We start from the raw sequence: 26,133 nt of genomic DNA, 5'->3' as shown, positions 1-26,133 counted from the left end.
GGGGGGCAACACCAGCAGGCTGCCCGCCCCCACCAGCCATCAACACCAGGGCCAATGCGGGGTGCCAGGTGCCACAGGCATTCCAGCCTCTGCAACGGACCCTGGGAAGGGATGAAGAGGGATCAGCCCTCCTTTCCAGGAGCCATTGTCTGCTGGAAGGAAGGTGAGCTCTGGGATTAAGGTCAACAGACACTCTCCTAGGTAGAGAAGGACCAATTGCTGGTCCCCTCCCAACCTGCCACAAACCCTGAAGGCTGCAGGGGAGGTAGGGGGCCATGTCTTCCTGCTCCCTCCAGTCCCCAAAGCTGAGCACCTCTGGTGACTTATGTCCATCCTAGAAAACACAATCCCTCAGACGCCTGGACCCCAGGTTCAAAAGGTCACAATGCATCCCTCTTGCTCCTAGCCCCACACTACCTTTGCTAGCTCAGTTTCCTCATCTGCAGGGGCAAGGAAAACGACACGGATGATAAATAATGTACACGAAACCTGCCAGTTCACAACCAACCATCAGGGAGCTGGTCTCAATGGCCTGGGACCGATCACCGGCTTGGAACCCCAGCTTCTTTCAGGGATATGATTTGTCTCTGACCAGCTTCCTGATACCTGAATGAGAACGTTAAAAGCAATCAGAAGACGTTCTCTATGATCAAGTGCAGACAGGAGGGCTCAGAGACAGGAGTGGTGATGGAGTGTGGGATCCTAAATTTGCCTGAGTGTTACCTTCGGTTCTTTCTGCCTGCCATGTGTCCGGCCTGGCCAGAACCTGGCCTCTCCTTGCAGAGAAGCCCCCGCAGGTCCCCTGGCCTATGCTGCAGCCCCACCCAGCACTGCATCTACCATAGAGAAGCAGCCCCATAAATGCTTGCTGAGAATTCCTCAGCCACTCCAAAATGCCGTCAGTAACCTGACCTCTGACATTCTCCAGCTAATGTCTAATTTGCATACAGGAGTCCGTTTTAGGAGATGGCAAATCACCAGAGACAACTCAGGATCAATAGAGTATTAGGCACGTTTCATTCTATTCTAATTCTCTGCAAATTGCTATTCCATTAACTGTAGGTGGGATTTACAGGAGCTCACTATCAACTGGAATATTTAACCAGAACGACCTACTCTCTGTCAGATAATAGCTTACTGTTAATTTTCAACTAGTCAATCTCAGACGGGTTCTGGCTTCCAATCTACTTTACATCATGATTTAATAATCAGGAAAGTCATCTATTTCAGAGTCTCTGGACAATAAAGGGCAGGTTAATGCCGAAGAAAAAGACTACCCATGGAACCGGAAGACCTCAGTTAACATCCCAGCGACATCACATACTGGGTAATCGACTGCTCAATGCCTCAATTTCCTTCTTTATAAAATGGGAATAACACCAGTCCCAAGGGCTAGCTGTAAAAATTAAATGCGTTGATGCATGTGGATGTACTGTGTGCAGTTCTATAAGGCTATACCAAAAACATAAGACGAAATTCCCAAACAACCCAGGCTAATGACAGAAAGCGCGATGCTGCAAACTCGGTGGTTCTAAAGGGGAAGGGAGGATATTTTGCCCACCAGGGCTCATTCGGCTCTGTCTGGACCCATTTTTGGTTGGCACAACTGAGGGAAAGGGATTGCTACTGGAACCTACTGGAAAGAGACCAGGGATGCTGCTAAACATCCTACAAGGCACAGGCCGGGCCCCATAACCAAGAATTATGGAACCCCAAATGTTAACAATGCCGAGGTTAAGAAACCCTGATCTAAGTGATCACTGAGAGTTAGGTTTAGGAGGCTTTTAGAACAGAAATCTTCCTAACCAGGCTTTACTTTCAAGCATCATCTGTTCCAACATTTGCAAGATGGATCATCTTGCAAAACAGCTCTTTTGCAAGTAAAGCCGAACTGCCAACTTCTGGAGTTTCTGAATGTATAAAACTGCTTTTAAAGATGCTCTCCGATTACAATTCAGCTAAATTGTTTTTCCAAAGCCCTTGACTTCAGGAGAAGTTCTCCTGGGCACAAAGACAGGGTCTGTCACTCTGCCACTAGGCCCTGAAGATGCTTTCATAATTCTAATTTCCTGGTGAAATGGGAGCCACGAGGGTCTCTAAACGAATTAAATTCACATCACGCCAACTGCTCCCTTGCTTTGTGCCGGGCACGGTGCCAAACACCTCCACATAATTTATCCCACTTAATCCACCCAACAACCCAGCGAGGTGGGCATCATTACCGGCTGTTTGCAAGGGAGGAAACGGAGGATCAGAGAGGTTAAACAACTCGCCCAAGGGCACCAGCTGGCCTGAGGGGAGCCCAACTCGAACAGAGGTCTCCAGTTTCCAAGTCACAAGCTCTTTTCACCGCCTCGGAAAACCCAGGTGTCAAGTTGTCTCAACTTCCCATGAATTTTTAAGGCAACCGCAACTTCTCAGCGACTTTACATGGTGGAAATGGGAATTTCCGGGGAGCGGGGCGCTCTCGCGGTCGCCCCTCCACTGCAGCTGTCTCACCGCAGGTACCTGATAAATCATTCCGGATCGCCCGCGGAACGGGCAGGGTTTCTTGGCGCTGGAGTCCGTGCCAGGCCCAGGAAATGCCATCTTTGAAAGCCGAGAGGCGGATTCGCCCCGAGAGCTGAGAAGGTCTGGCCGCCGCGCCTGGCTGGCTCCCCGCGGGCCGTGCGCCCCCTCGGCGCCCGGGGCCGCGATCGCGGTGGCGCTGGGGCCCCCGGGGTCGCCGGCCGAACGGGCTCGCGCGCGCCCGCCCCTGACCCTGCCCCGGCCGAAGCGCACGCCCACGCCCCGCCGCCGCCACCGCGGCGCGCCCGCCCGCCCGCCGGGGACCGAGCCGCGCCCGGCCTGCGCCCCCCCGGGCCGGCCCGCCAGGTGAGCGCGGCGGAGGCACCCCCTCCCCGCCCCGACGTGGCGCGGGCCCCCCGGCGGCCACCCGCCCGCCAGTCCGTCCGTCCTCCCGCGCCTTCGCCGCGCGCCCGGGGCCGGGGAGGGGGGGCGGGGCGGCTCCGCGCGCGCCCCCGGCCCGGTCGCCCGCCCCCTGCCCGCGGCCCGCGGGGGTCGCGCCGGCCCGTACCTGCAGCATCCGGGGGCGCGGGCGCCCAGGTAGGTGGCGCGTGCGGGCGGCGCGGAAGCTCGCTCGCGGCGCGACCTGGCCGCCGTCTGAGCATGCCCAGTGCCGCCCGCGGGCGGCTCCCGCCGGCCGGGCTGGCCGCGACGGGCCCGCGCGCCGGGCGGGGAGCGGGGGGCGGGCGCCCGGGCCGCCCTGGGGGCGCTCCCGCCCCCGGCCGCGCCTACCTGGTCCCGCGGCCCTCCTGCCGAGCCCCGGGCCGCCGCAGTCCCCCTGCGCATGCACGCAGGCGTGGATTCCACAGCCACTTATTGGGCACCTACTGTGTGCGCGGGCCTCCGTGATTTCATACCTAGGAATGTCAAGCAGTCGGCGCTCAGCAAACCTTTGAAATGAGGAATCGCCTCGCCCAGGGGCTTTGTGCTTTAGCAGGGGTCCTGCTGACTCCCAGTCCAGTGCTCATCCTGTTCCACTAGTAAGCTTCCTGTCTTAAACCTTCTTCCCAAGATTTATGGCCCCCGACCTCATCTGTGCTCCTGCATCCCTCCTCCACCTTATCTCCCACCTGCCTTCCTATAGCCCCACAAGCACCTTTCAGTCCATCAAACACTCAGAACCTGGATAGCCTCAGGACATTTGCACATGCTCCCCCCCCCAACCCCCCTCCCCCCCCCCCCCGCGTGGGACGTCTTTGCGCAGCTTTTCGCTTGACCGGCACCTTTTCATTGTACATACGTCCCCCTTCGAGGAGAGGTCTTCCCTGACCACCTTACTAAGTTGGCCCCCTCCTCCTGGACACTCTCCATGTCCTCCCTATATTTTCTTCACATTTATCACTATCCATTAATTTATTCAACAAATAATTATTGATCACCTATGCTGGTTATTCGCGCGTGGTGAACAAATAAAAATTCCGTCCCCTGGTGGAGTTTGGGGGAGGAGAGGCGGGCAGTAGGCAACACACATGAAAATAAGCCAACTACTCTAGTATATCAGAAGGTGGTAAGTTCTCCGAAGGAAAAAGCAGGGTGAGGAGACCTGGGGGTGCAGGGAGTGCCATTTTAAATGAAGCGGTCAGATCCGGCCCTTGAGAGGTGACATTGAGAAAATGACATTTCAGCCACGCAGAAAAATTGGGAAGAGCATTCCCGGCACAGGGAACAGCCAGTGCAAAGACCCTAAGGCGCAGGACTGCTTAGGCAATAGAAAGAGGGCAGAGGGGCAGGAGGTGAGGTGGGTGAGCGACTTTTCCTCTGATTTGCTTACTTCTCATTGTGTATTCACCTCCGGAATTTCAGCTCTGCGGCTGGAGCCCTGCCTGTCTTCACTGCAGGGTCCCCGCCCCTACAACAGTGCCTGGCACACACTAGGTGCTCAAAAACGATTTGTTGAGTGAATATGTGAATGAAAGGATGGAGTAATGGCTGGAACCATCCCGGACCCAGGTGCCCGAGGTCCAGGGGGCCGGTCGGCCCAGGGCCATTCGGCGGCCGCCGACAGCCCCTAGAACCTCGCTTCGGTCGTTGTCCCCGAGTCACAAGTCCTGGGGTAGCGCCACCGCAGCGGGCGTCGCCCGAGCGTCGCGTAGGGGGAATTCCGACGGAGCCAAGGAGTCCCAGGAACGGGTCCCGCCCCGCCCCGCCCTCGAGTGGCGGGCAAAACCTGGAGCCGCGCCGCCCGCCTGCTCCGCTGGGACGGGCGGGGAGCGCACTGGGCATGCTCCGAGCCGGGCGAGCCCCAGCCCGGGAGGAGGGGCCTCCTGGCGGGCAGGCAACACCCCTGTAGAGCCCGGCTCGGTCGTCAACCCCTCTCTGCTCCCGCCCCCTCTTAGAGAGGGGTCTGGGGGCATTCATTTCAGTGGGAGAGTTGAAAATTCAGAGTCTGAGAGGCGTTCTCTGTTCTCTCCCAGCCACTGTGTGATCTGGGGCAAGTGCCTCACCCTCTCTGTGCCTCAAATAATACGAATACCTACCGCTTCGATCTGGGGCGTATGTGGGTATTGAATGAAATCAAGAGCATGAACATGTTTCCTCTACTTTAAAGATCCATTTCTTGAGTGCCTAGCGCAGTGCTCTGTCATCATACCAGTTTGCCAACGGCTGAGATGAGGAAACCGAGGTGAATGGACATGTGAATTCTTGCAGTTGTCACAATTTGCCTTCCACCAAAAACTAGGCTGAAACCACCTTTTCCTTCCCCACAGCCACCAGTCATTAGCTTAGACAATGTTTTCAAATTAAGCTAAAAAAAGTACGTACACTTAAGGGAAGAAAACCTAAATATTTAAAAAATTGTGCATTTCAAATCCCCATAACGGAAACAGGGACAAAATTAAAGGATTTCCCCCAAATTGGAAACAAAGAAGTGTCCACAAGTAGAGGAACGATTAATTCGGTTATAGGATGTTTGGTGAAATAATAACTATTTTACACTAAATTAGACCATATTGCAACGGGGAAAATCGCAGTGTAATGTTAAGCGAAAAAAAAGCTGAAAACACAAATACACGACGTGAAGCTTATGTCCACGCGTTCATGGAGACTAGAAGGGAATATGGGAAAATGTAAATAGTCTGATTTTTTGACTAGTAGGGTTGGTTTTATTTTTGAGTTATCTAGTAATGTCACAATGTTGTGTTTGCGATATTTATTTTAAAATAATAAACATTTAAACAACCAAAGTAAAAAATCTTGCAGTTTTGTGTCTAATAATAAAAACAATAATAACTATTATGAAGTCCAAGAGTGAGCAATATTTTACACATATTCTATCCTTAATCCTTACAGTCGCTCTTTAGAGTGAGTGTTTTTAGCTTGGTTTTGCAAAAGAGGAAACATTCTAGGAGCTGTTCACGGCTGGTAAGCGGCTGGGTCAGCATTGGAACCCAAGCTGGTCTGCCCTCAAAGCGGGGGTGTTAGGTGTCTGTCTGTGTGGTAGCTTACCATGTATTGATCACAAGAGAAAACACGTATCATTTCATTTTGCGTCTTTGTTGCCTTATTTTCTCTACCTTTTGATGTGTTTTGTAGGCTGCCGATTGCCTTTAACTGTTCTGGTCCTCTGTTACTGTTTTATTCTTGGGGCCAAAGTAGTAAAGTCCACCCTTTTATGATCTTGCACCTGGAGTGATGTGATGTTATTATCAGCAATGGCGGTTGATCTTGTAAGCTCCCAAATCTTATGCAAATAGAGCTATTGGATGGATCCATAATCTTCTTAGTCTGTGTGGTTGAACCCAGCAGAATCTAGAGCCACCAGAGGCCCAGTATGGGATAGGGCTAGACCACGCACATCTCAGCTAATGAGGCCAGGCTGGAGAGGACCCACAGAGGTTACTGTCCCTGGGCAATCATTTTGGAGGCAGAATCACAACATAATGGAACCACAGGGTCTGTGGACTCCTTAGGACTTCGCTGAGATGAAGATACAGAGCTGATGGTCCTGATGATGTTTGCAGAGAGAAAGCCAGGACCCTCACTACAGCCCTCCTGCTGCTGCTGAGCTAAAAAAATCTCAGCTCCCTCTTTTCGTAGTGCTGGTAGATTGTACCTGGCCCAGAAATCACGAAACAACAAACACAAAAAGCCAAAGAGGGTCATTTCATCGGAGAGGAAGCTATGCCACAAACCCAATATGCATCACTGGTCAGGGACCAGATTCATAGAAGTTAAGAGGAATGAGAGGCGAGCAACTGAACACAGTTATTAGCAGCATTCCCAGAAGCTGCCATTTGGGCAGAAAATCTGATGCCAAGCACCCCCCACAGGCCATAGGCCGGGGGAATTTATAGAAAGAGTTTCCGCCATAGGCCGGGGGAATTTATAGAAAGAGTTTCCTGGAAGAGTCACTGAGGAGTGTCACTCACATCGAGACTCAGGAAGTCTGGGCACCACGTGGCCTGTTTCAGTGATTTAAAGGGCAGGGCCCCCAGCTGAGATGCTGGGGCTCATCAATTATTTGTGCTGTTAATGCAAGCTCATGAAAGGCCGAAGAATCGGAAAATCCATGGGCAAGTGGTGCTGTTATAATGACAGGTGGAAAGAATACATTGTAAAATTATACGCATAGTATGGCTTCCACTGTGTCAGTTACTAGGTGTAAACCATATAAAATTGCCATTTTGTATAGGTCAGCAATGGTTGAACATCAGCGACTTCCTATAGTTCAACTTAATACACACACATAGAAAAAAGACTAGAAAGAACGACACCAAAATAGTAATGGTGGCTCTGTCTGAGTACTGCATGCACGGGCGGAGAGACAAGACACCGAAGGTATCTTTTACAAAGAAGAGAATTTCAAGTCTTTAGGCATCTATTTCTTTGTACGTCTTTATACGTAGTTCCCTAAATCTTATTTTAAGGTAAGTGTGTTTCTTTTATTATCAGGAAAAATGAAACAAACTTAAAAGTTGGCAAGCCAAAGAAAATGATGTAAAGAGAGGAAAAATGGCTACTCTGGCACTGTACAAAAATGTGAGCGGATTCTTTTCACGGAGGGTAAAGCCCGCCCTGTCTGCCCAGCCATGGCAGATGGTGACACGATGTCTTTCCTGGCCCAGGGGGAAGGAGAGGAAGAAGGGGTCAGTGGTCAAGTCAGGCGCCTGCTAGAGAAGTGTGAGTCCAATGCCGACCCCCATGGACTCAGCTCGTGTTCTTGGAGTTCCTGGATTTCACGGATCTCATTCTGAGAAACACAAATTTTTCAGCCTAAAGTTTTCTCCATTGAAAAACATCTTTCCATTGCGATTTATCACTGCCAAAAGAGCTGTTTTATCTGCAAAAGTGATGGACAAATTTAGCATGGGTACAAGAGCAGAGATGAGGTGATTATTGTCCATTCATTCATTCATCAAATATTTGTTAATATTTATTAAGCACCTACTGTGTGCCAGGCACTGTTGTAACTGCTTGGGAGACATCAGCGAGTAACGCGAACAACGATACATTCTAACAGGCAAGCCAGGCAATGAAGAGCAAACATTATAAAAAAGTGAATTACTCTGCATGTTAAGAGACCAGGGAAGAGAGTGATGGAGGTGGGGTGGATGGCGGAGTTGCACTTTTAAACAGGACTGCGAGATTTAATCACTTAAGCAAACGCTTAAGCGAAGACCTGAAGGAGATGAGATTGTGGTTCATGCAGATATCTGGCGGAAGAATCTTCTAGGCAGAGGTAATGGCCAGGACAAAGGCCCTTAAGAGAGCATGAGTAGAGTAAGGAGGCTGGTGGGGTAAGGGAGAAAGCAGCAGAAAATGAAGCCAATGGGGTCGGCCTGGTGGCGCAGGGGTTAAGTGAGCACGTTCTGCTTTGGTGGTGGCCCGGCGTTTGCCGGTTTGGATCCTGGGTGCAGACATGGCACCCCTTGGTAAGTCGTGCTGTGGCAGGCGTCGCACATACAAAGTAGAGGAAGATGGGCACGGATGTTAGCTCAGGGCCAGTCTTCCTCAGCAAAAAGAGGAGGATTTGCAGCAGATGTTAGCTCAGGGCTTATCTTCCTCAAAAAAAAAAAAGGAAAAAAAAGAAAAAAAAAAAAAAGAAAATGAAGCCAAGAAGTTCCAAGGCCCAGAACTTGAGGGCCCTCCTCTCAGCAGCCCCAGAAGAGACTTGGCCTTTCAGTCTGAGCTGCACGGAAGCCAAGCCAACGTAATGGCTGCCAAATATGCTTGTCAACAAATCAAAAGTTAAACGCTGTCCTTTTAGATGGTCACTTGATGCCAACCTGACGGTAAACAGATTTCAATGAGGGAACTGAAATCACGTGGCAGCCATTGTTACAAGGGAGTCAGCCAGACGATCCAGTTATGTGTATATTTTTAACATCATCATAGGAATGGAAAGATAACATTAAACAATTATCTTAGAGTGTTCTCAGACCTTCAGGAACACTTGAGGGAACCCTTAGGAATACACGGACCTCAGTTTGAAAAACACTTTTCTGGCGTACATGCTGTGGACATCCCAGAGGACCGAAAGGGCCGTGATAGACCACCACATAGATTTGCAGCTACATGAAAAATGGCAGTGTAAGTCTAGGGGCTTTGAGGTCTTGCTCTGGAAACTCAAAGCATTGAGGATGCTTCCATCAATAGACGGCTATGACGTTAGAAGCGAAGAGAAACAGTGAGGAATGCAGAGAATGAAAATTGGCATCGTATACTGCGGCTGGCCGTATTTAAGCAACGACCTTCCCCGAAAGGGGTGGTTTCATCTTACAAAACCGAGGAGAAAGGGTTTGTTAAGTGTCCCAACCACACCTTCAAGGTTCATATGCCCAAAAACAGGAGGAGAGAGAGAGAAACACCCAGGCAATGCAGAATAGTCGCATAGAGGTCACGGCCTTGAAAAGTCAGCAGTGATAAGGAAACACTCTATAATCTTTAGCAGAAGATTCTAGGGAGAAGAGTCAGGAACGGTACAGAAGGCAGCGTGTCTTAAATTGATCCAGGAACCGCATGTCAAGATGAGGTTGAGGGAAGGAGACCTTGTGAAAAAACAGACTCCTGGCCTCAGCACAGACCTTCTGAATCTCTTGTGGGACCCAGGAGCCTGCATTTTATAGTTTATTGTAAAAATCTTGTGCAAGCTGAAGTTTCACAACTTATGTCCTATAGTCTCCAATGTATATGTACCAAGAACATAGCCTGAGCAATAAACTAAGAGGGTGGGAAATTTTACCAGGAGATAATAATGGTCTTGTAGGTATCACCGATGCTTGGATGGATGGGACTAAGGACCAGAGCATCAACTTCTTAAAAGATGTGCACATAAGGGGCCGGCCGAGTGGTGTAGTGGTTAAGTCTGCATGCTCTGCTTTGGCGGCCCAGGGTTCGCAGGTTTGGATCCGAGGAGTGGACCCACAGATGGCTCATCAAGCCATGCTGTGGCAGCATCCTACATACCAAAAAATAGAGGAAGATTGCTATGGATGTCAGCTCAGGGACAATCTTCCTCAACCAAAAAAGAGGAAGATTGGTAACAGATGTTAGCTCAGAGCCAATCTTCCTCACCAAAAAAAAAAATATATATATATATATATATATATGTATATATATAAAGGAGTTGAAGGGGAGGGGAAGAGGAGATGGAGAGAGGCATCCCTTACAGGCACGCAGGGACCCCTAACAGAGAGTTGTCAGGCTCTCTGCTCTTGACCTTGACTTCAACCAACCATACTCTCCTGGGGCCAGGAGCAGGCTAACCATGTGACTAGAGGGAGGTGGTAATGGTGTAGTCATAGTGGTGGTGATGTTTGCTAAGAGGAGTAGACCTTAAAATAAACACACCGAAGTGTGTAGAGTACACACAAACCTGGAGCTGGGGAGGTCATTACCTCCTGAAGAGGAATTGGAGAAGTGGGGGCAGGGGACAGATGGGCGTTTACTTTTGCTCTCAATCTTTTTGTACCTTCTGAATTATCTACCATAGGATGTATAACCTGTTTAAAAGTAAATAAGTTCTCTCGAGAAAAAAAAGAATGATGTCTGCATAATATGTTTTTTAAATGATTTGTTTTCTGTTTTGTCTCCCTCTAAATTTTGCTGACCAAGCTCAAAGCCTAGGTTACTCGACACGTCAAGGCTGTAACTGTGACAAGGCTGCAACAATGTGTAGCTCGCCAGAAAGACACAGCCATGGGTTGTGAACTCTTCCTCCTATTGGAAATGCACAGGGCTGAGGGATGGAACAGAAAAAAAGAGCTTTGGATGAAGATAAAAGAGAGAGAAAAATCGTTTCAGTGACCTTAAGATCAACAATGATATTTTCCTGACACAGCTGATAACAAAGTGGCCAGAGAAGGAAGATGGAGAACTTTAACTACTCAGGCCTCGACTGAAAGTTGTATCCATGAAAAGATGGTCATCTGAGACCTGTTCTAGCTTGGCTGACTATTTCATCCCTGAGATGCTGGAAACCTGATCTGGGCCCAGAAGAAAACTGTGCTCCCAACCCCTGGTGACATTTCAAGAACGGGGGATGCTGTTCAGCCTGCCCAGTGCTCTGGTGACCTTCTAGTGTTGCATGCATGACACACCACAGGATTTCCTCAACTGCGCCCTGGCGTCCTGCTAGGATGTCTTTCTCATTTTTTCCATGGTACACACCGTCACTGCATGCATCGCAGTTCAAACACACTGGCCAGCGAGACCTCTGTAAACATGAGTCACATGTGAAGTTAAAGGAATCTGTGTTCGGCCAGGGACAGCAGAGTTCCTAAGGCAGATCATCTTCGCAGATGGGGTATGAGTTGGTGAGAGTCATGTGACTTTCTGCCAAGATGCCTGGGAAGTGCTTGGGGACTGACATCATGTGACAGCCACCAGGGTCTACACAAACACTGCTCTTCACCCTAAACTTTCTCTTCCAGGGTGAGGTTCTCCAGCTATTGGGTCAGAAAACATTACCCTCTCTCCATTTCTTCATCTTCTTGGGCTTCTCTGTTTTGTTTTTGATGCCGCCACCTCGTCCAGCCTTGGTCACCCAAGCCCAACCTCCTTCTTGTTTCCCCTTGAAGAATGAAGGCCACCCATATCAACCTCCCAAAACACCTCATTCTACCATCTCTGCCTGTTGAAACCCTACCCATCCTTTAAGGTCCATCTCATAAGCCGCCTCTTCCTGGATGAGCTCTCCAACCCCTGCACCTCAGGGCATTTGGTCTGTTCTTTTATGCCTCTCATCTCATTTTGACTTGTATTTGGTTATTAACATACATGCTCCTTTTGGAAGGCTCTTGGAAAATCCCCTGAATGGGGCCAAACATCTTCCCGATGCCACGTGGGCTGTGACTATGACTTCTGAACAAGGTATGCAAAGGGCTATGAGCCCTGTCTGAAAAACTGCTTGCCTTTCTGCAGTGAGCAAGGAGAGTTATATTGTATCTAAAGTCCTTTCAGAATTCCTTCTGGAATTTTGCTTGCAAGCTTGATAATTGATTGACCAATAGATGGATAGAAAAGAGATACAAATAGATGTAGGTAGATGGATAAGGGAGAAATATGATCAGTGGTGTCCCAAATAAAGAATAATTCATCCATGGTAGATATCACTCTGCACTCTCAATTTGTGTGTGAAACAACTAGAGGATTAGGACATCGTCCCTGCCTCTCTACACCTGGGAGTCACCTGGTTGTGCTGGCAGAAGGTCTACAAGTCAAGGGCACACCCCTTTGTTGTCTACCTGTGTTGCTGAGTGAGCTAATTCCAAACCAGTTCTGGGACCCATGATTTCCATCTTTAGGCAGAAGAAATAGGAATAACAGAGTGAGTAAAATCATGATAGAAATGACCAGGGAATAAAGGCGGGGCTAAAACTCTCTTAGTGTCTCTTGGTTTCAATTTCGTTGCAATCTAGAATCATGTACAGTCTCAACCTTGGGAAGGTGCCCCAATTTTGTCAGCACTTGTGACAATAACTTATCCTCCCATTATAGGGCAGATGCGTTGAGGGCACTCTTCACATTTCTCCCAGTCTTGTATAGTCTGAGTCACCAGCTTGCTTTGACTGCCTAGGCGGGCCCAGGGGCCCCTCCTTCTGCATTTAGATTCCACTAGATTCACACTTAGCACATTATGTACCATTGAGCAAGTCTGCCACCCCAGCTGTGAACCGTGTTACATCGTTTCTTCTTATGCTGGGAGCCTCGATAGCATCTGGTACTTACTAAGAGTGTGGTGAGCTAGAGAATTAGTTGCAACTGGATTGCCTTATTGACATGCCCATGTCAGGCCGGGTCCCTGGACTTACTAAGGCCAGTGTATTATTTTCCATTACACTTGCTTCAGTGGCATAAAAAAAAATGTGCATAATGCTAGCACGTATTTCAAATGTCAACTCACATGAAGGAAGAATTTCCCAGCAGTGTTATCTAGTTTCTTCTCAAGTTCCCAGGGTTGAGGTCAGCCTTTGTAGTTGATGTTGGGTTCCTGACCCAAACATAGCGTGTGCCAGTTATGAAAAAAAAAGTCAGTTTTCCATGGTTTGGATAAAGAGGTGACCGTGGGAACATGTACAACTCTGTTTCCAGTTCTGGTGAAGTCACTGAACGGCCAGCCCACAGCCAACCGTTGGCTGTCCCGTGCACCCACACGGAAATGAGGAGAGACAAGGACTGTCAAACAAGAGGAAATGGACCCATTCTGCAAGGCCAGCCTTGGCATATGGAGCAGAGGAAAGTATCTATCCCATTCGGGAGGAAAAATATCTCTTTAGCTGTTTGTTAAGAAACGCTGAAGTAATCTTGAAAACTGTGCTTTACAAGGAAAAGAATACGGACCCAATATGTTCAAAGGAAAAATTCAAATGCAGATAAAGACTTATGAACAGAAACGGTTTATGTTAGCACTGTTGACAATTTCTAAAAATATGCAATAAGAGACGGAATGAATATACAATGTTTATGGTATATTCCCATTGATTATTATATAACTCTTAAAATTATTTTACAAAGAATTTGTAATGACATGGGAAAATGCTAGTGATAGAGTTTAGGTGAAGAATGTAAGACATAAAGCTGTATTCATAGCATACTTTTATAAAGAAAAACACATTTCTGCACACTAAAAAGTTTGAAAGTAAGTACACTAAAAGGTTAAGAGTATTTATTTCTAGATAATGATTTGACTGGTGTCTGAGTTTGTTTGGGCTGTTGTAACAACATACCATAGACTGAGTGGCTTATAAACAATAAACATTTATTTCTCACAGTTCTGGAGGCTGAAAGTGCAAGATCAAGGTGCTAGCGGATTTGGTGTCAGGTGAGGATGCTCTTCCAGGCTCATAGCCAGGCATCTTCTCACCGTGTTCTCACATGGCAGAGGGGGTGAGGGAACTGTCTTAGGGCCTCTTTCATAGGGGCACTAATCCCATTCGTGAGGGCTCCACTCTCATGACCTAATCACCTCCCAAAGACCCCACTTTCAAATACCCACACATTGGGGATTAGGTTTCAACATGAATTTGGGGAGAACACAAACATTCAGTCTGTAACAACTGGAGCCTTTAAATTTCTTCATATTTTTCAAAGCTTCTGTGACGTGCATATAGCACTTCAAAAATAAGGAGAAAATATTTTTGAAAATCTGTGTAACCAACAGCAAATACAAAACTTCAACTCTGCTCCCTGGTAATTGTACAGGAGGATATTTTTATGTCAGGGTGACTATAGCACTAACCACAGCAATTTCATGACTCTTCTATGGGAGGTTTAACTATGGCCTGAGATGCCCACACTCTCCTTCTCATCGTCTTCACACCAGCCCTGCTGGCAGTACCGCTGAGTCCTAGAATCCCCATGAGTTGGGAAGTGCATGAGTCATAGACGTGCTTAGCAAGATCAATAGGATTCCTCCATGTAGGAATTTAAATTGGAGAACACAGAGAAAAACATGAGAAGACGCACAAAGAGATTCCAAGATCAAGGGACAACCAGAGTAACTGTGGTGGAACGTTATACAAATGACCCCCAACAAGTGACTTCCTGGTGTTCACACCCCTGTGTGGTCCCCTCTCACACTGAGCTCAGCCCATGTGACTTGATTTGGCCAATGGGACATCGGTGAACATCACACAAAGAGATATTTAATAGGCAGTGCGCATTGGGGCTGGTCCTCTTGGAACCTTGAGACCACCATGACGTTAAGAAGCCTGGGATGAAGGACTCCATGGAGAGAGGCCCAGCCATGCGAGGTTTATCTCAGCTGACCAGCAGAAGTACCACCCAGCCAACACATTGAACCATGAGAAATAAAAAAAAAGTCATTGTCGTTTGCAGCCACTAAGTCTTGGGAGTGGTTTGTTACCAGCGATAATAACTGGGGCAGCCACAGCAGGAGCTCCTGTTGCTGAGGCCTCAGCCTTGCCTCCTTGCATTTCCAAACTGCTTTTATTCCTGGCTCTCCTGGGCCCCGCTGAGTGTTGGTTCTGGGGTTCTTTGAGATTGCCAACTTTCAGATTGGCCCCGAGGGTCTTACAGCAGCCCTGTTGAGGCGGGAGTTGTCAAACCCCAGCATTCAAAGAGCTGGAGTGTCTTTAGGGGTGCGAAGGTCGTTGGTGGGGGGATGTTGTGGGTTTTGCTCACTGTTACACTCTTTGACCAGAATGGTGTCTATCACATGGCAAGACATTAAGAGAGATTCGTAAGTAAATGAACAAGCTGACCTTGGGAGCCTGTTTAAGATAGAGTTTCCAGGGCCCCATCTCTAGAGATGCTGATCTGGTAGGTCTGGGTCAGGTCCAGGAAACTGCCTGGATATTAAGCCACCTGAGTGAGCCAAGGCAGGTGGCCTATGGAACACATTTTCACCATCAGGGCCTCAAGTTAACCTTGCAACCAAGAGAGGCCAGTTGACTGGTTTTCCAGCTGGCTGCGCCCCAGAATCACGTGGGGAGCTTGTTCATGATATTAGCTCCTGGTCCTCACCCCTGACCTGCCAAATCTGAAAAGGTGTGGAGGTGGAGATTTATCATCTCTATCGTTAAGAAACTCCTGGGTGGGGCTGGCCCGGTGGCTCAGCGGTTAATTTCGCACTTCACGCTTTGGCAGCTGGTGGTTCACCGGTTCGGATCCCCGGTGCAGACACGGTGCTGCTTGGCAAGCCATGCTGTGGCAGGCATCCCACATATAAAGTAGAGGAAGATGGGCATGGATGTTAGCTCAGGGCCGGTCTTCCACAGCAAAAAGAGGATGATTGGTGCAGATGTTAGCTCAGGGTCAGTCTTCCTAAAAAAAGAAACTCCTGGGTGAATCTGATGCAGCTAGTCCACACGCTGAAGGGCAATTGGAAACCGCTGGCCCAACGAACACAATTCTGCAGAAGTCACTTGGCAGCCAAGCGTACTTTTCTCATTGCCGAGAACAGAGAAACACACCTCCTAGGCTGAACATTCCCACGTTAATCTTTAAGGCTTTCTGAAGGAAGGTTTTCATGATTCCTGTGAGCAGTGTTTGTTAGGGACTCCTCAGTCAGAACGTCTCATCTGTCAATCAGAAGCAATCTCAAATGCCATGGGGACTAAATGAGGTATGGCGTGTGATGGCACTTTGAAAACACCACGTACATGATTCGTAAGCCTTTAATCACAAATGTGTCATGGAGGGGATTAAAATATTTTATCTATTTTTAGATAATCAGGATTCATCATGAATTCTCTTGTTCTCCAAAGAAAGGAAGAACAAAACCTTTGGGACCCCTATGTAAGATGTTTCAGGGGCAGGGAACCCTGGCTCCATTTCTTTTTTTTTTTCTTTTCTTTTTTTTTTTTTTGAGGAAGATTAGCACTGAGCTAACTAACATCTGCTGCCAATCCTCCTCTTTTTGCTGAGGAAGAGTGGCCCTGAGTTAACATCCATGCCCATCTTCTTCTACTTTATATGTGGGACACCTGCCACAGCATGGCTTGATAAGCCGTGCATAGGTCCTCACCCAGGATCCAAACTGATGAACTCTAGGCCACCAAAGCAGAATGTGCGAACTTAACTGCTGCACCACTGGGCTGGCCCCCTGGCTCCATTTCTAATTCCATTCTGGGGTGTTCAGTGCTGTGCAGGATCTGAGCCCTGCATCCCCTTGGTCTCTCCTTCCCCTCCTCTTGTCCCCAAGTGTCAGCCCTTCCAAAACACTAATGCAGTCTGCTGGTTCTCCTCTGTCCCTAGCCCTGGCTCAAGCTGCACACTATATCTAGAATGTTCTTTCTTATTGTCCCTCTCTGTGCACCTGGACCTTTCTTGAACCTTTGGTGTCTGTTACTATCTTCCACCTTCTAGTCGGACGGAATTGACCAGCCCCTGTTTTTAGCGCCTTGAACATTTATCCAAGCCCCCATATCACCTGGTTGCATTTTCCTGTCTGTCAGTCTCCACTCCCCTCCCCCACCTCGAGGGCAGGGACTTTTCCTTATTCATCCCCATGTCTCTGGCCCTGAGCACAGTGCCTGGCACAGAGAAGGGACTAATAAATATTCATTGAGTGTGTGAAAGTCAGAGGCTGTTTTTGGCGGGGTTTAAACTTCTAGAGAAAGAAAGGGGCTCACGCTTGGCGGTGGTCACGTGTCTCTTTTTGAATCTGATTTCCTGCTGCGGTCCTTTGCCCTGATCTCCAGGCAAAGACTTATCAAAACCAAACAAGTCGACACAAGCTGCTTGCCTGATCTTTAGCTGGTGGGGGTATGCAGCAGGTTTAGAAGAGTTTGCCTAAGTGGGTATTATACATAAATGTAATACTTGGTATAAATGAATAGGTTAAGATAGTAATAAGAAATCTCTTCTGAGGGCCGTTCTCAATTTTTGGTGCCTGCTAGATACCTCCAACTGAATGTCCCACAAGCACTTTTCAAACTCAACAATTCCAAACTAACAGATCAACTCCATCCCACGAGCCAGCTCCTCATCCATTGATCACCCGCCCAGCTGCCCGGGGTCCAAGCTCCAAGACTTCCCTCTCTCTTACCATCTTTGAAAATGACTTGTTCTCTCTATTCTACCCCCAAATGTTTCTCACATCCTTCCTAAGCTCCACCTTCTACTTCAGGACCTCCTTATCTCTCACCAGGGCTCTTGCAAATGGCCTCGCAATTGGTCTTCAAGCTTCCTCTCATTTTTTCTTGGAATGCTGGTAACTGGTCAATCTTGCTAAAGCACAGGTTTGAAGGGGTTAATCCTCTGCTTGAAAATATACAATGTTTCCCCATGGCCTACCTCCGGGGGATAGTCAAACTGCTTAGTCTGTGCCTCTTTGATGGTAACAAATGTATCTGATCAGAGGTCATCCCTTGGGAAGCACCAATGAGGAGGAGCCAGCAAAAGGCATTTATTCATTCAACAAATATTGATTAGCACCAAATGCATGCCATGTGCTAGGCATACAGGCGTGTTCTAGGTTCAGGGGATAGAATGAAGTCTTTGATTATACGGAGCTTTTATATGAGGAGACAAAAAACGGAGTCGTTGATGTCTGCTTTTAAGATGACCTCTATTCTGAAAAATAAGGAGTGTGGTAGATTGTACTGATTGCGCTGGCCCCAGTTCTTCCCTTCTCTCTGCACCCATGCTCTTTGCCACATGACCTTGAAGTTCCTTCCGCTAGAAGCAGATAGACTTCTCCCTGCTCAACACTGGGCTTGGCTGCATGGCTTGCTTTGGCCAAAGGGATATTAGCAGACCCGATGCACTTAAAGGCTTGAAATATGCTTGTGCGATTGAGCTTGTCCTTCTTGCACTTCTGTTTCTGCCATAAAAAGACTGCCCCAGGTAAATGACTGGTCCCAGAAGAACGAGAAAAATATGAAGTAGAACCAAACTGAATCAATGGTGGTTGTTTTAAGACACTGAGGTTTTGGGATGGTTTGTTATACAGCATTACTGGGGCAACAGCTGACTGACGACATTTAATTCTATCCTCCTTCATTGACATCCCCGCATTGGAGGTGCTGTTCCAGAGGGACTGGGCTGCTGCTAGGGGGCGTCCTCATACTTCCTTACTTCCATGCAAGAAACGCTTCCTTGCAGGAAAATCTTAATCTAGTCATTTACATCAGCACCTGAGAAACCTGAGCATGTCTTTTCCTTGCAACCTGAAAGAGCTGAACTAAGACAAAGTCTCCCCCATTGTCACAGGGTCCCTGAGGGGAGAGACTGTTCTCGATGGCTGTACTGACACAGAGCCTGGCACAGCGCACGGTACACTCCACTAGTTGCAGGACCAGTTGAGACTCTGGTCAAAATTAGTGAACTGAGTGAAGCAGTGTGCCCTAGGTCCTCTCTCGGGAGATCCCTTTCCATGTGGGAGACTATTGTGAATTCAGTTTATCTGTCTGCCTCCCCACCCAGCCACTCACGGTGACTGGCAGGCGCTCTGTTGGACACTGGGATAGAAATGTGAATAAGGCACGACTGAGCCTTGTCCTCACAGAGATCACAGACTAACAGAAGAGACAAATAGACTTTTCCAAGGTGGTGAGAGGAAATCTCTCAGAGAAATGAGGACAAGATACTGAGGGAACACAGACTAATCTGGTTTGGTGGGTCAGAGAAGATTTCAAGGATGAGGTGACACTTGAGATGAATTTTGATAGGCAAGATGGAATTGACCAGATACAGAAGGGGGAGAACATTCTGGAAAGAAGGTGAGCAAGTGCACAAACTTCAAATCTATGATGAGGGTGTAAGGATGTGTGGGGTGGGAGGGGGATGGGAAGTGGTGGAAGATGAGGTAAAACTCAGGCCTGGCCAGGTGTGAATTGCCTTGTGTGCCACGGTCAGGAGTCTGGCCTGGTCCTGAGGGAGCTGGAAGCATTGACTATTTTAAGCCGGGGAGTGACATGTTCGGATTTTGCACATTTAAAAATCCCTCTGGCAACAGTGACTTGGGAAGGGACAAGGAAGCTTGTTATCTTGTTGTAGTAATAGAAGGGGAAAAGTAAGTGGACCTGAAGTGCTGGTGGAAACCTAGAGAAGCGAAGGGATGGGAGAGTTGGGGGACCGAATGGCTAGACCTGGTGACTGACGGGTGGGGAGAGAGTTGTTGAAAATGGATCCCATGTTTCTGCTTAAACAACAAGGTGGATGATGACACCTCTCACTGAGGTTGGGAGCCTTGCGGGGGTGGGAGGATGGAAGGTGAGTCCCCTTAGGGTCATGCGGATCAGTGGGGACTGCAGCCTCCAAGGGTGTGTCTCATAGGCAACTGAACACCCAACTCGGGAGAGATATGTATTTGGGTGTCATAAGTGTGTGTGATGGTGATTGAAACCATGGGTTTGGTTCTTTATTTTGCCTGCCCAGAGCTGGTACTTGTAGAAGCACTGAAGAGTCATCTCACATGGTAGGGACGAGTTCTGGAGCCCCAGAAGAATCCCTCCATGGCACGTAAAAGGTTATCCTAGGACACGTAGGTGGGAACCATCCTTGTTCACCTTTGTGTTGTCAGAACCTCCACAGGGCCCAGAAGTTAGCACATGCGCAGTAAGGTGGGATGAAGGAATGAATGGATGAAGCTCTCTGGTCCTTTGGAAGTCATAGATGGAGAACCAACATCGTCAGGCCCCATTCCTGGGATGATTCTGTAGGTTCAAATTATGAGTTAACCAAGTTCAGAATTCCCATAATTCCATACTTTCCAGAGATTCTTGGGTGGGATTGCTACAATCTCCAAAATGCAGATGCCCGGGCCCCATCAATAGCTATTTTGATTTAGTAGGTCTGCACTGGAGCCTAGGACTCTGCTTTTATTTTATTTATTTACTTATTTATTAGAGATTGGCACCTGAGCTAACATCTGTTGCCAATCTTCTTTTTTTTTTTCTTCTCCTTCCCAAAGCCCCCCAGGACGTAGTTGTATATTCTAGTTGTAGGTCCTTCTGGCTCTGCTATGTGGGACGCCATCTCAGCATGGCCTGATGAGAGGTGCCATGTCTGCACCCAGGATCCAAACTGGCGAAACCCTGGGCTGCTGAAGTGGAGTGTGCAAACTCAACCACTCGGCCACAGGGCTGGCCCCTAGGACTCTGCTTTTGAAACAAGCTCCTGAAGCGGTTCTGATGCTGATGCAGTGTGGATCGTATTTTGGGAAAAACCACTTGTGCTGCATATTCCCCATTTCCCCTTCCAGATCTGCTCTCTGCTTTCATGCACTCTGCTCCATGACCAAGGACGCTGCCTTCTGTGGCCTACACCACCAGGCTCCTTTAGTCTCTGGCTTCCATTTAAGTTCAGCCAATGGGAGGCAACAGCAGGAGATGGGTGGGAAGAGCAAGAGTGAACATTGATTCCCCTGAGCCCTGCCAAGCTGCAGTTTGGCGGCGGCTGCATCCACAGCTCCTGCTGGGCAGCCCCTCTCTGCTGGCTGCAGCTCTCGCCAAGATCTGCACCAGCTCCCTTCCTTCACCCCTTCAGGCCAGGGGGTAGTAATGGCTTCCCAAAGCAGCCAGTCTCTGGGCGCTTCACCATCTTGATTTCCTTTACCTACCCAGACCTCTAAATAATTTGTTCCTTCCATGCTCTCCAATGACCTCTCTGAGCGTGCCCTCTGCTTCCCGCCAAGAGAGGAAAACAAAAACATTGACTGGAAAGAGTCAGGGATTCTGGGCCCAGTTCGGCTCAGGTCAATTCAATTCAGCAAACATTTACCGAGTGAGGTCCTCTGAGCCCAGCTTTGTGCCAGGAGTTGGGGATGCAGACAGTGACTGGGACACAGTAGCTGCCTACAGAGGCTTCACAGCTCAATGGGAAGTAAAGCTCCAGAATGCAGGCTGATGATGGGGTAACTCAGGGTGACGTGAGGTGACATGTAGAATTTGGGTGGGCAGGGAAAGAGTGAGAAAGAACAATTCAGGCAGAGATAGAACCATGAAGATGTGAATGGCAGTCTGGTGCGGCTGCCTGGAGGAGGAATAGAGGTGGATCTTCACACCCATTCTGCTGGGAAGCGGAAGGATGCCTCAGAGTCTTGAGTTGTGGGATGCTCTCCTGGGACAGGTGGGCTGGGGGCCTCCCACCCTTTTCCATCTGCCGTGATTTGGGCTCCTTTCCTTCTAAAGCATGCCTAATTCACCAGCCTACCAAGGCTCTCCGGCCTCCCTCTGAGGAGTGTCTGGGAGAAAAGAGGAAACTGGGAGCAATGGGTCTAGGGTCCAAGAGCTTAAGACAAAAGAAAAACTCTGGCTGGTATGTACAACAGACCTCCCATTTGGGACTCCTGATTGCACAATCTATCTCCATTGACTTTAAAGGAAGAGGAGTCCGGCAAACTCTTATTCATCCTTCAAAAGCCACTGAGATCTCACCTCCTCCAGGAAGACTTCCTGGAACTCCCTAATTAGTGCTCTTTCTCTTGTATTCATCATAGTTTCTGGTAATTTGTACGATCTCTAACCTATCTAGCCCACTTGACTCCTAGATCCTCAAGCACACGGCTTTAACCTACCTGTTTTCTCTTTGGGACCCAGCACTGGGCCTACGGCATAGCAGAGCATCAGAAAATACTTGTTGAACTGAACTAAAAGGAATTCTTGCCGCGTTAGAAGTGGTAGTAATAATAGCGATATGATCGGCTCTATTTGAGGAATGAGGAAACTGGCCCAGGGAAGCGAAGGGACTTGCTCAGGATCACACAGCCCATAAATGACAGGGCAGAATTGCAACCTGAAACCAAACAAGCCTGTAGATTCCCAAAGCTGGAGAATAAAGGGCTGGGCTCCTCACCCACACAGGCACAGCGCAGGGTGGCTGACCAACGCTGCCCAGCCAGGGGACTGAGAATAAAAGCTCACGTGGATGGAGCAATTGCTCCTTGCCAGGAGCTGTTCAGAGTGCTTCATTTGCCTCTGTCATTTAACCCTGACGACAGCTTTGTGAGGTATGTGCGCGATATCGCTCGATTTGACAGATGAGGACCCAGCGACTGCAAGTGGGTAAGAAATGCATCCAGGGTGCCACCAAGAAGACACCGCTCTTGCATTCAGACTCAGACTTGTTCCAGGGCCCATGCGGAAGGAACCACTGCACTTTCCCCAGGGAGCGCGATGCCAGCTTCAGATTCAGGAAGGAAGAGAAAGCATTTATATATATTGTATTTGTAGGAAGTTTATAAACAGAAATATGCCTCTACATCACAGCAAGAAAAGAAAAAAGAGAAAAGAAAGAGAATAATGTTTTTAGAAGCATCCTCAATTACACAAATTGAGAGTTTTGCAAAATTTAGAGTATTCCAGAGTAAATCGTGTGGGCCTGGTGGAATGTGCTCGTTCTGCGACTGAGCAGCTGTGTGACCCTGGGCACATCTCTTCCTCTCCCTGGGCTTCATCTATTTCCTCATCTTCTTCCAGAGTCGTCATCAAAATTGTTTCCTTTTGGACCGAGTACTGTGCAGTTTGTATCGAGCACAGTCTTTTAGCGCCCTCTACTGTCCATTTACAGCGCTATCAGTGATGAGGTTTGTTAGATCGAAAGGAGAGGCTGTTTATACCTGACAGAAGCCATGAGCAACCAAGTGCCACCACAGCAGTCCACGACAGAGACCAAAAGCCAGCCCTGTTTCATCCCAACAAAGACTTTGAAGTCCTGTTGATCCTCCTACACAACTTCGATTGTTTTCCAAAGTGCTTGTTCCTGAGTGCCCATGTGTGTGTGCCCTCTACACCCCCAAGCAGTACCACCTCTATTATTATAGCTGTCACGTTGTATGGTGATTGCTTGTTGACACGTCCCTCTTTTTAACCATGAGGCTGGGTTATTCACCTTTATCTTCTCTCCCTGACCCCTAGTAGAGCGTATGACACATAAGCCCTCATCTCAAGTTTACCCAATGGATGATGAATGGAGAGAAGAATGAAGGAATCAACAAAAGACACAGCCCTCTGGAGGAAGGTTGGGTGGCAAGGAGCAGTGAGGCGGGGAAGTTCTGAGTCTAGAACTAGTGAACTTCAAGTTCAGCGAGGTTCCCAGCTAATCTCACAAGGCACTGGCGTCTTTGCAAAACTGAAGAGAGGAAGGAGGTTTGTGAACGGAGCAGATGGAGGGTTTGGGGGTGCTGCTCGGGGTGCCGGTTACACAGATGTGTCCAGCTTGGAAAATGCCTTGAGCAGTACGCTTATGGGCACTAGCAATTTGTGCATCTTTCTGTATGCATGTTTTACTTCGATAAAAGCTTACGTAAATCTGATCTGAGAGCGGGGGGAGATGTAAGTGTCCTCAAGCCTTGTTGCAGAGGTCCAGGTTGTTGAGTTTCTTAGAGTGTGTTTTAGAGTCTAGCTTCTGAACACCCGACTCTACTGGAATCGGTCTCCTGAGGTCAGACCCATTAGAGCTTTTCAGTGTTTGACACTGTTGCCCACTCCTTCTGTCTAGAAATACTGCTGCCCCTTGGCTTCCAGGACTCAGTGTTCTTGCTCTGTCTTTGGCTACAGCTCAGTCTCCTTGCAGATGTCTCTTCCAAGAACCATTCCTTGAAGTTCCTGAGTGTTCTCTGCTGGGCCCGCCCCGTTTCTAACTCTGGGAATTCTCCCTGGATGATCTCACCCTCTCTCATGGCTGACCCTGTGCTGAGGGCTCACAAATAAATATCTTTAGCCCATAGCTCTCTCCTGAGCTGTGGACCATCCAGCCAACTGCTTCTTTGACTTCTCTAGTTGAACATCTCCGTGGAAACTATATTCAACATGTCTCTGGATGAAATCCACTTCCTCTCCACATCCCTATCCAAAACCAGATTTCTCCTTATGGGTTCCTTATTTCACTCAATGGCTCTGCCATCTATCTGGGGGCTGGGCTTAATTCCCTGTGGTAGACTATAATATTGTTTAGCAAATACTCACTCTCCCTTCCCTTTCTGTCTTGGAGCAGAGTATATTCTGCATCTCACTGACTTTGGGCTTGTCCATGGGTCTTATTTTGAATAAAGGAATGACCACATGGCTGTTCCTAATAGAGGCTGTAGTGGCATTGTGTGAGGAGTCACCTACGTTTCTGCGTCCCCTGGTGCTCCTGCCGTCCATCGTGACAAGAGCATGCCACAGATGGCTATTGCGCCTTCAGCCTGCAACCCTGAATGGGAGATGTGTGGGGCAGACCTGAACTCGACCTATAGCCTGGTGCTGAGCCCGGCTGAGTTAGGTTGAGCCCAGCTGACCCAAAGACCCATGTGCAAGAGATAAATGTTTGTCATTGTCAGCCACTAAGATTTATGCATTTTTCCATGTGCTCATTCCCCATGTTCAACCAAGACTGGTCAGTTCTGCCTCGTACATCCCACTTGACATACCCAGTGCTCCCGTTTCCCACCCTGCAGCTCTGATCCAGGCATTTATCATCTTTCATTGGACTCTCAAAAGTCTTTTGACTAGTGTCCTCACATTTGGTCTTGTCCCCTCTAATCTCCATGCTGTAGCAAAAGTGACTTTTCTAAAATCCGGGTCTGTTCCGCCCCTTCTTTGGGCATTCCAAGGGCTCCTTAATGCTCTTAGGAAAACGCGCACATCTGTGGCACTCAAGGCCCTCGACCCTCTGGACCCCACGATACTCCTGTTCCTCTCTCACCACTTCACCTCCATGCTCTGCCCCCAGGACCGTCTTTCCGCTTCTTGAAAGCCCCATGCTCTTTCTTGCCCTGGGCCTCTGCTGTGCCTTTCTCTCCTCCTGGAACACTGTCCCGCGTCCCCTGCCCGAGTCCACCTGGATCACACCTCTCGTCCTTCAGGGGTCAGTGCAGGAGTGATCTCCACTGGGAAGTTTCCTGATTCCCGCTGGTCTGGGTGGATCCATTCTCTGTTTGCTCCCATAGCGTTTTGAGCTTTTCCTAGCAAAACACTCATCAAACTATTTTCCAACTCTGATTTGCTTGTCTTTCTCTCTAGACGTGAGTTCCCACAAAAGCAGGGACAATGTCTACCTTGTTCATCCTTATATTCCTAGGGTTTAAAAGGTGGCTGCGCTCATCCTTTGAACTCAAATATTGCTTGTTGAATACATATTATGTGAAAATAATATGAATTGGTTAAAGAACTTCAAGATAGAAACGAAAACCATAGAAAGGACTCAGAGAGCATCTAGTCTTAGCCTTACCCCCTTGTACAGATGGGGAAATCGAGGCTCAGAGAGAGCTTGACTAGACCAAGGTGCTGGAGGCTGTCAGTGGCAGAGCTGGAATTGGAGGGTTCTGGGGGGCATCGTCTGGGCTTTGCTCGCTGTCTGATGTCTCTAAGGAATGCTGGAGCCTCAGGTTCTCAGGACCAGCAGCATCAGCATCACCGGGAGTCTGTGAGACTCACGCTCTGTGCTAGAACCTCTGAGTCAGAATCTTCATTCTAACAGGATCTCCAGGTGCTTTGGAGACACAAGACAGTCTGAGAAGCACTGGTTTCCGTGACCGAGGAGACAGCCAGCCTGGCTTAAAAGCCATTCTAATTCATGCAGGAAACCCAGCTGGTAAAGCGGAAAAGAAAACCAAGCCAAAATATCTTGGCATTCAGTGCATACTGTAGACTAGAGGCCAAAAGTGTGGGCCCCTCACCATCCAAAGTTCCAGATTGTTTGGAAGCTGAGGGCCTGGCCTGATGGAGGACAATGGTT

General features: G+C 48.6%; 1 protein-coding gene across 5 annotated transcripts in view; it reads right to left on the bottom strand.

The window, feature by feature from the left end:
* Positions 1–26,133, bottom strand: part of PTPN3 (protein tyrosine phosphatase non-receptor type 3) — a 139,098-nt gene that overhangs the window by 100,140 nt on the left and 12,825 nt on the right. The window contains exon 1 of one of the 5 annotated variants that reach the window (XM_044779079.2): positions 3,077–3,233. The exons of 1 other annotated variant lie outside the window; for it this stretch is intronic. In XM_044779079.2, the coding sequence (XP_044635014.1) occupies positions 3,077–3,170 (94 nt within the window). In that variant the 5' untranslated portion in view covers positions 3,171–3,233. Of the gene's footprint in view, positions 1–2,508; positions 2,660–3,076; positions 3,234–26,133 lie in introns of those variants that run through there. 3 more of the 5 variants (XM_044779075.2, XM_070519055.1, XM_070519054.1) reach the window with 3 other exon arrangements.

Source organism: Equus asinus, chromosome 10 (genome assembly GCF_041296235.1).
Source record: "Equus asinus isolate D_3611 breed Donkey chromosome 10, EquAss-T2T_v2, whole genome shotgun sequence".
Lineage (NCBI taxonomy): Eukaryota > Metazoa > Chordata > Mammalia > Perissodactyla > Equidae > Equus > Equus asinus.
The sequence above is the reverse complement of the archived record's forward strand: the minus strand, read 5'-3'. Positions and strand labels throughout refer to the sequence as shown.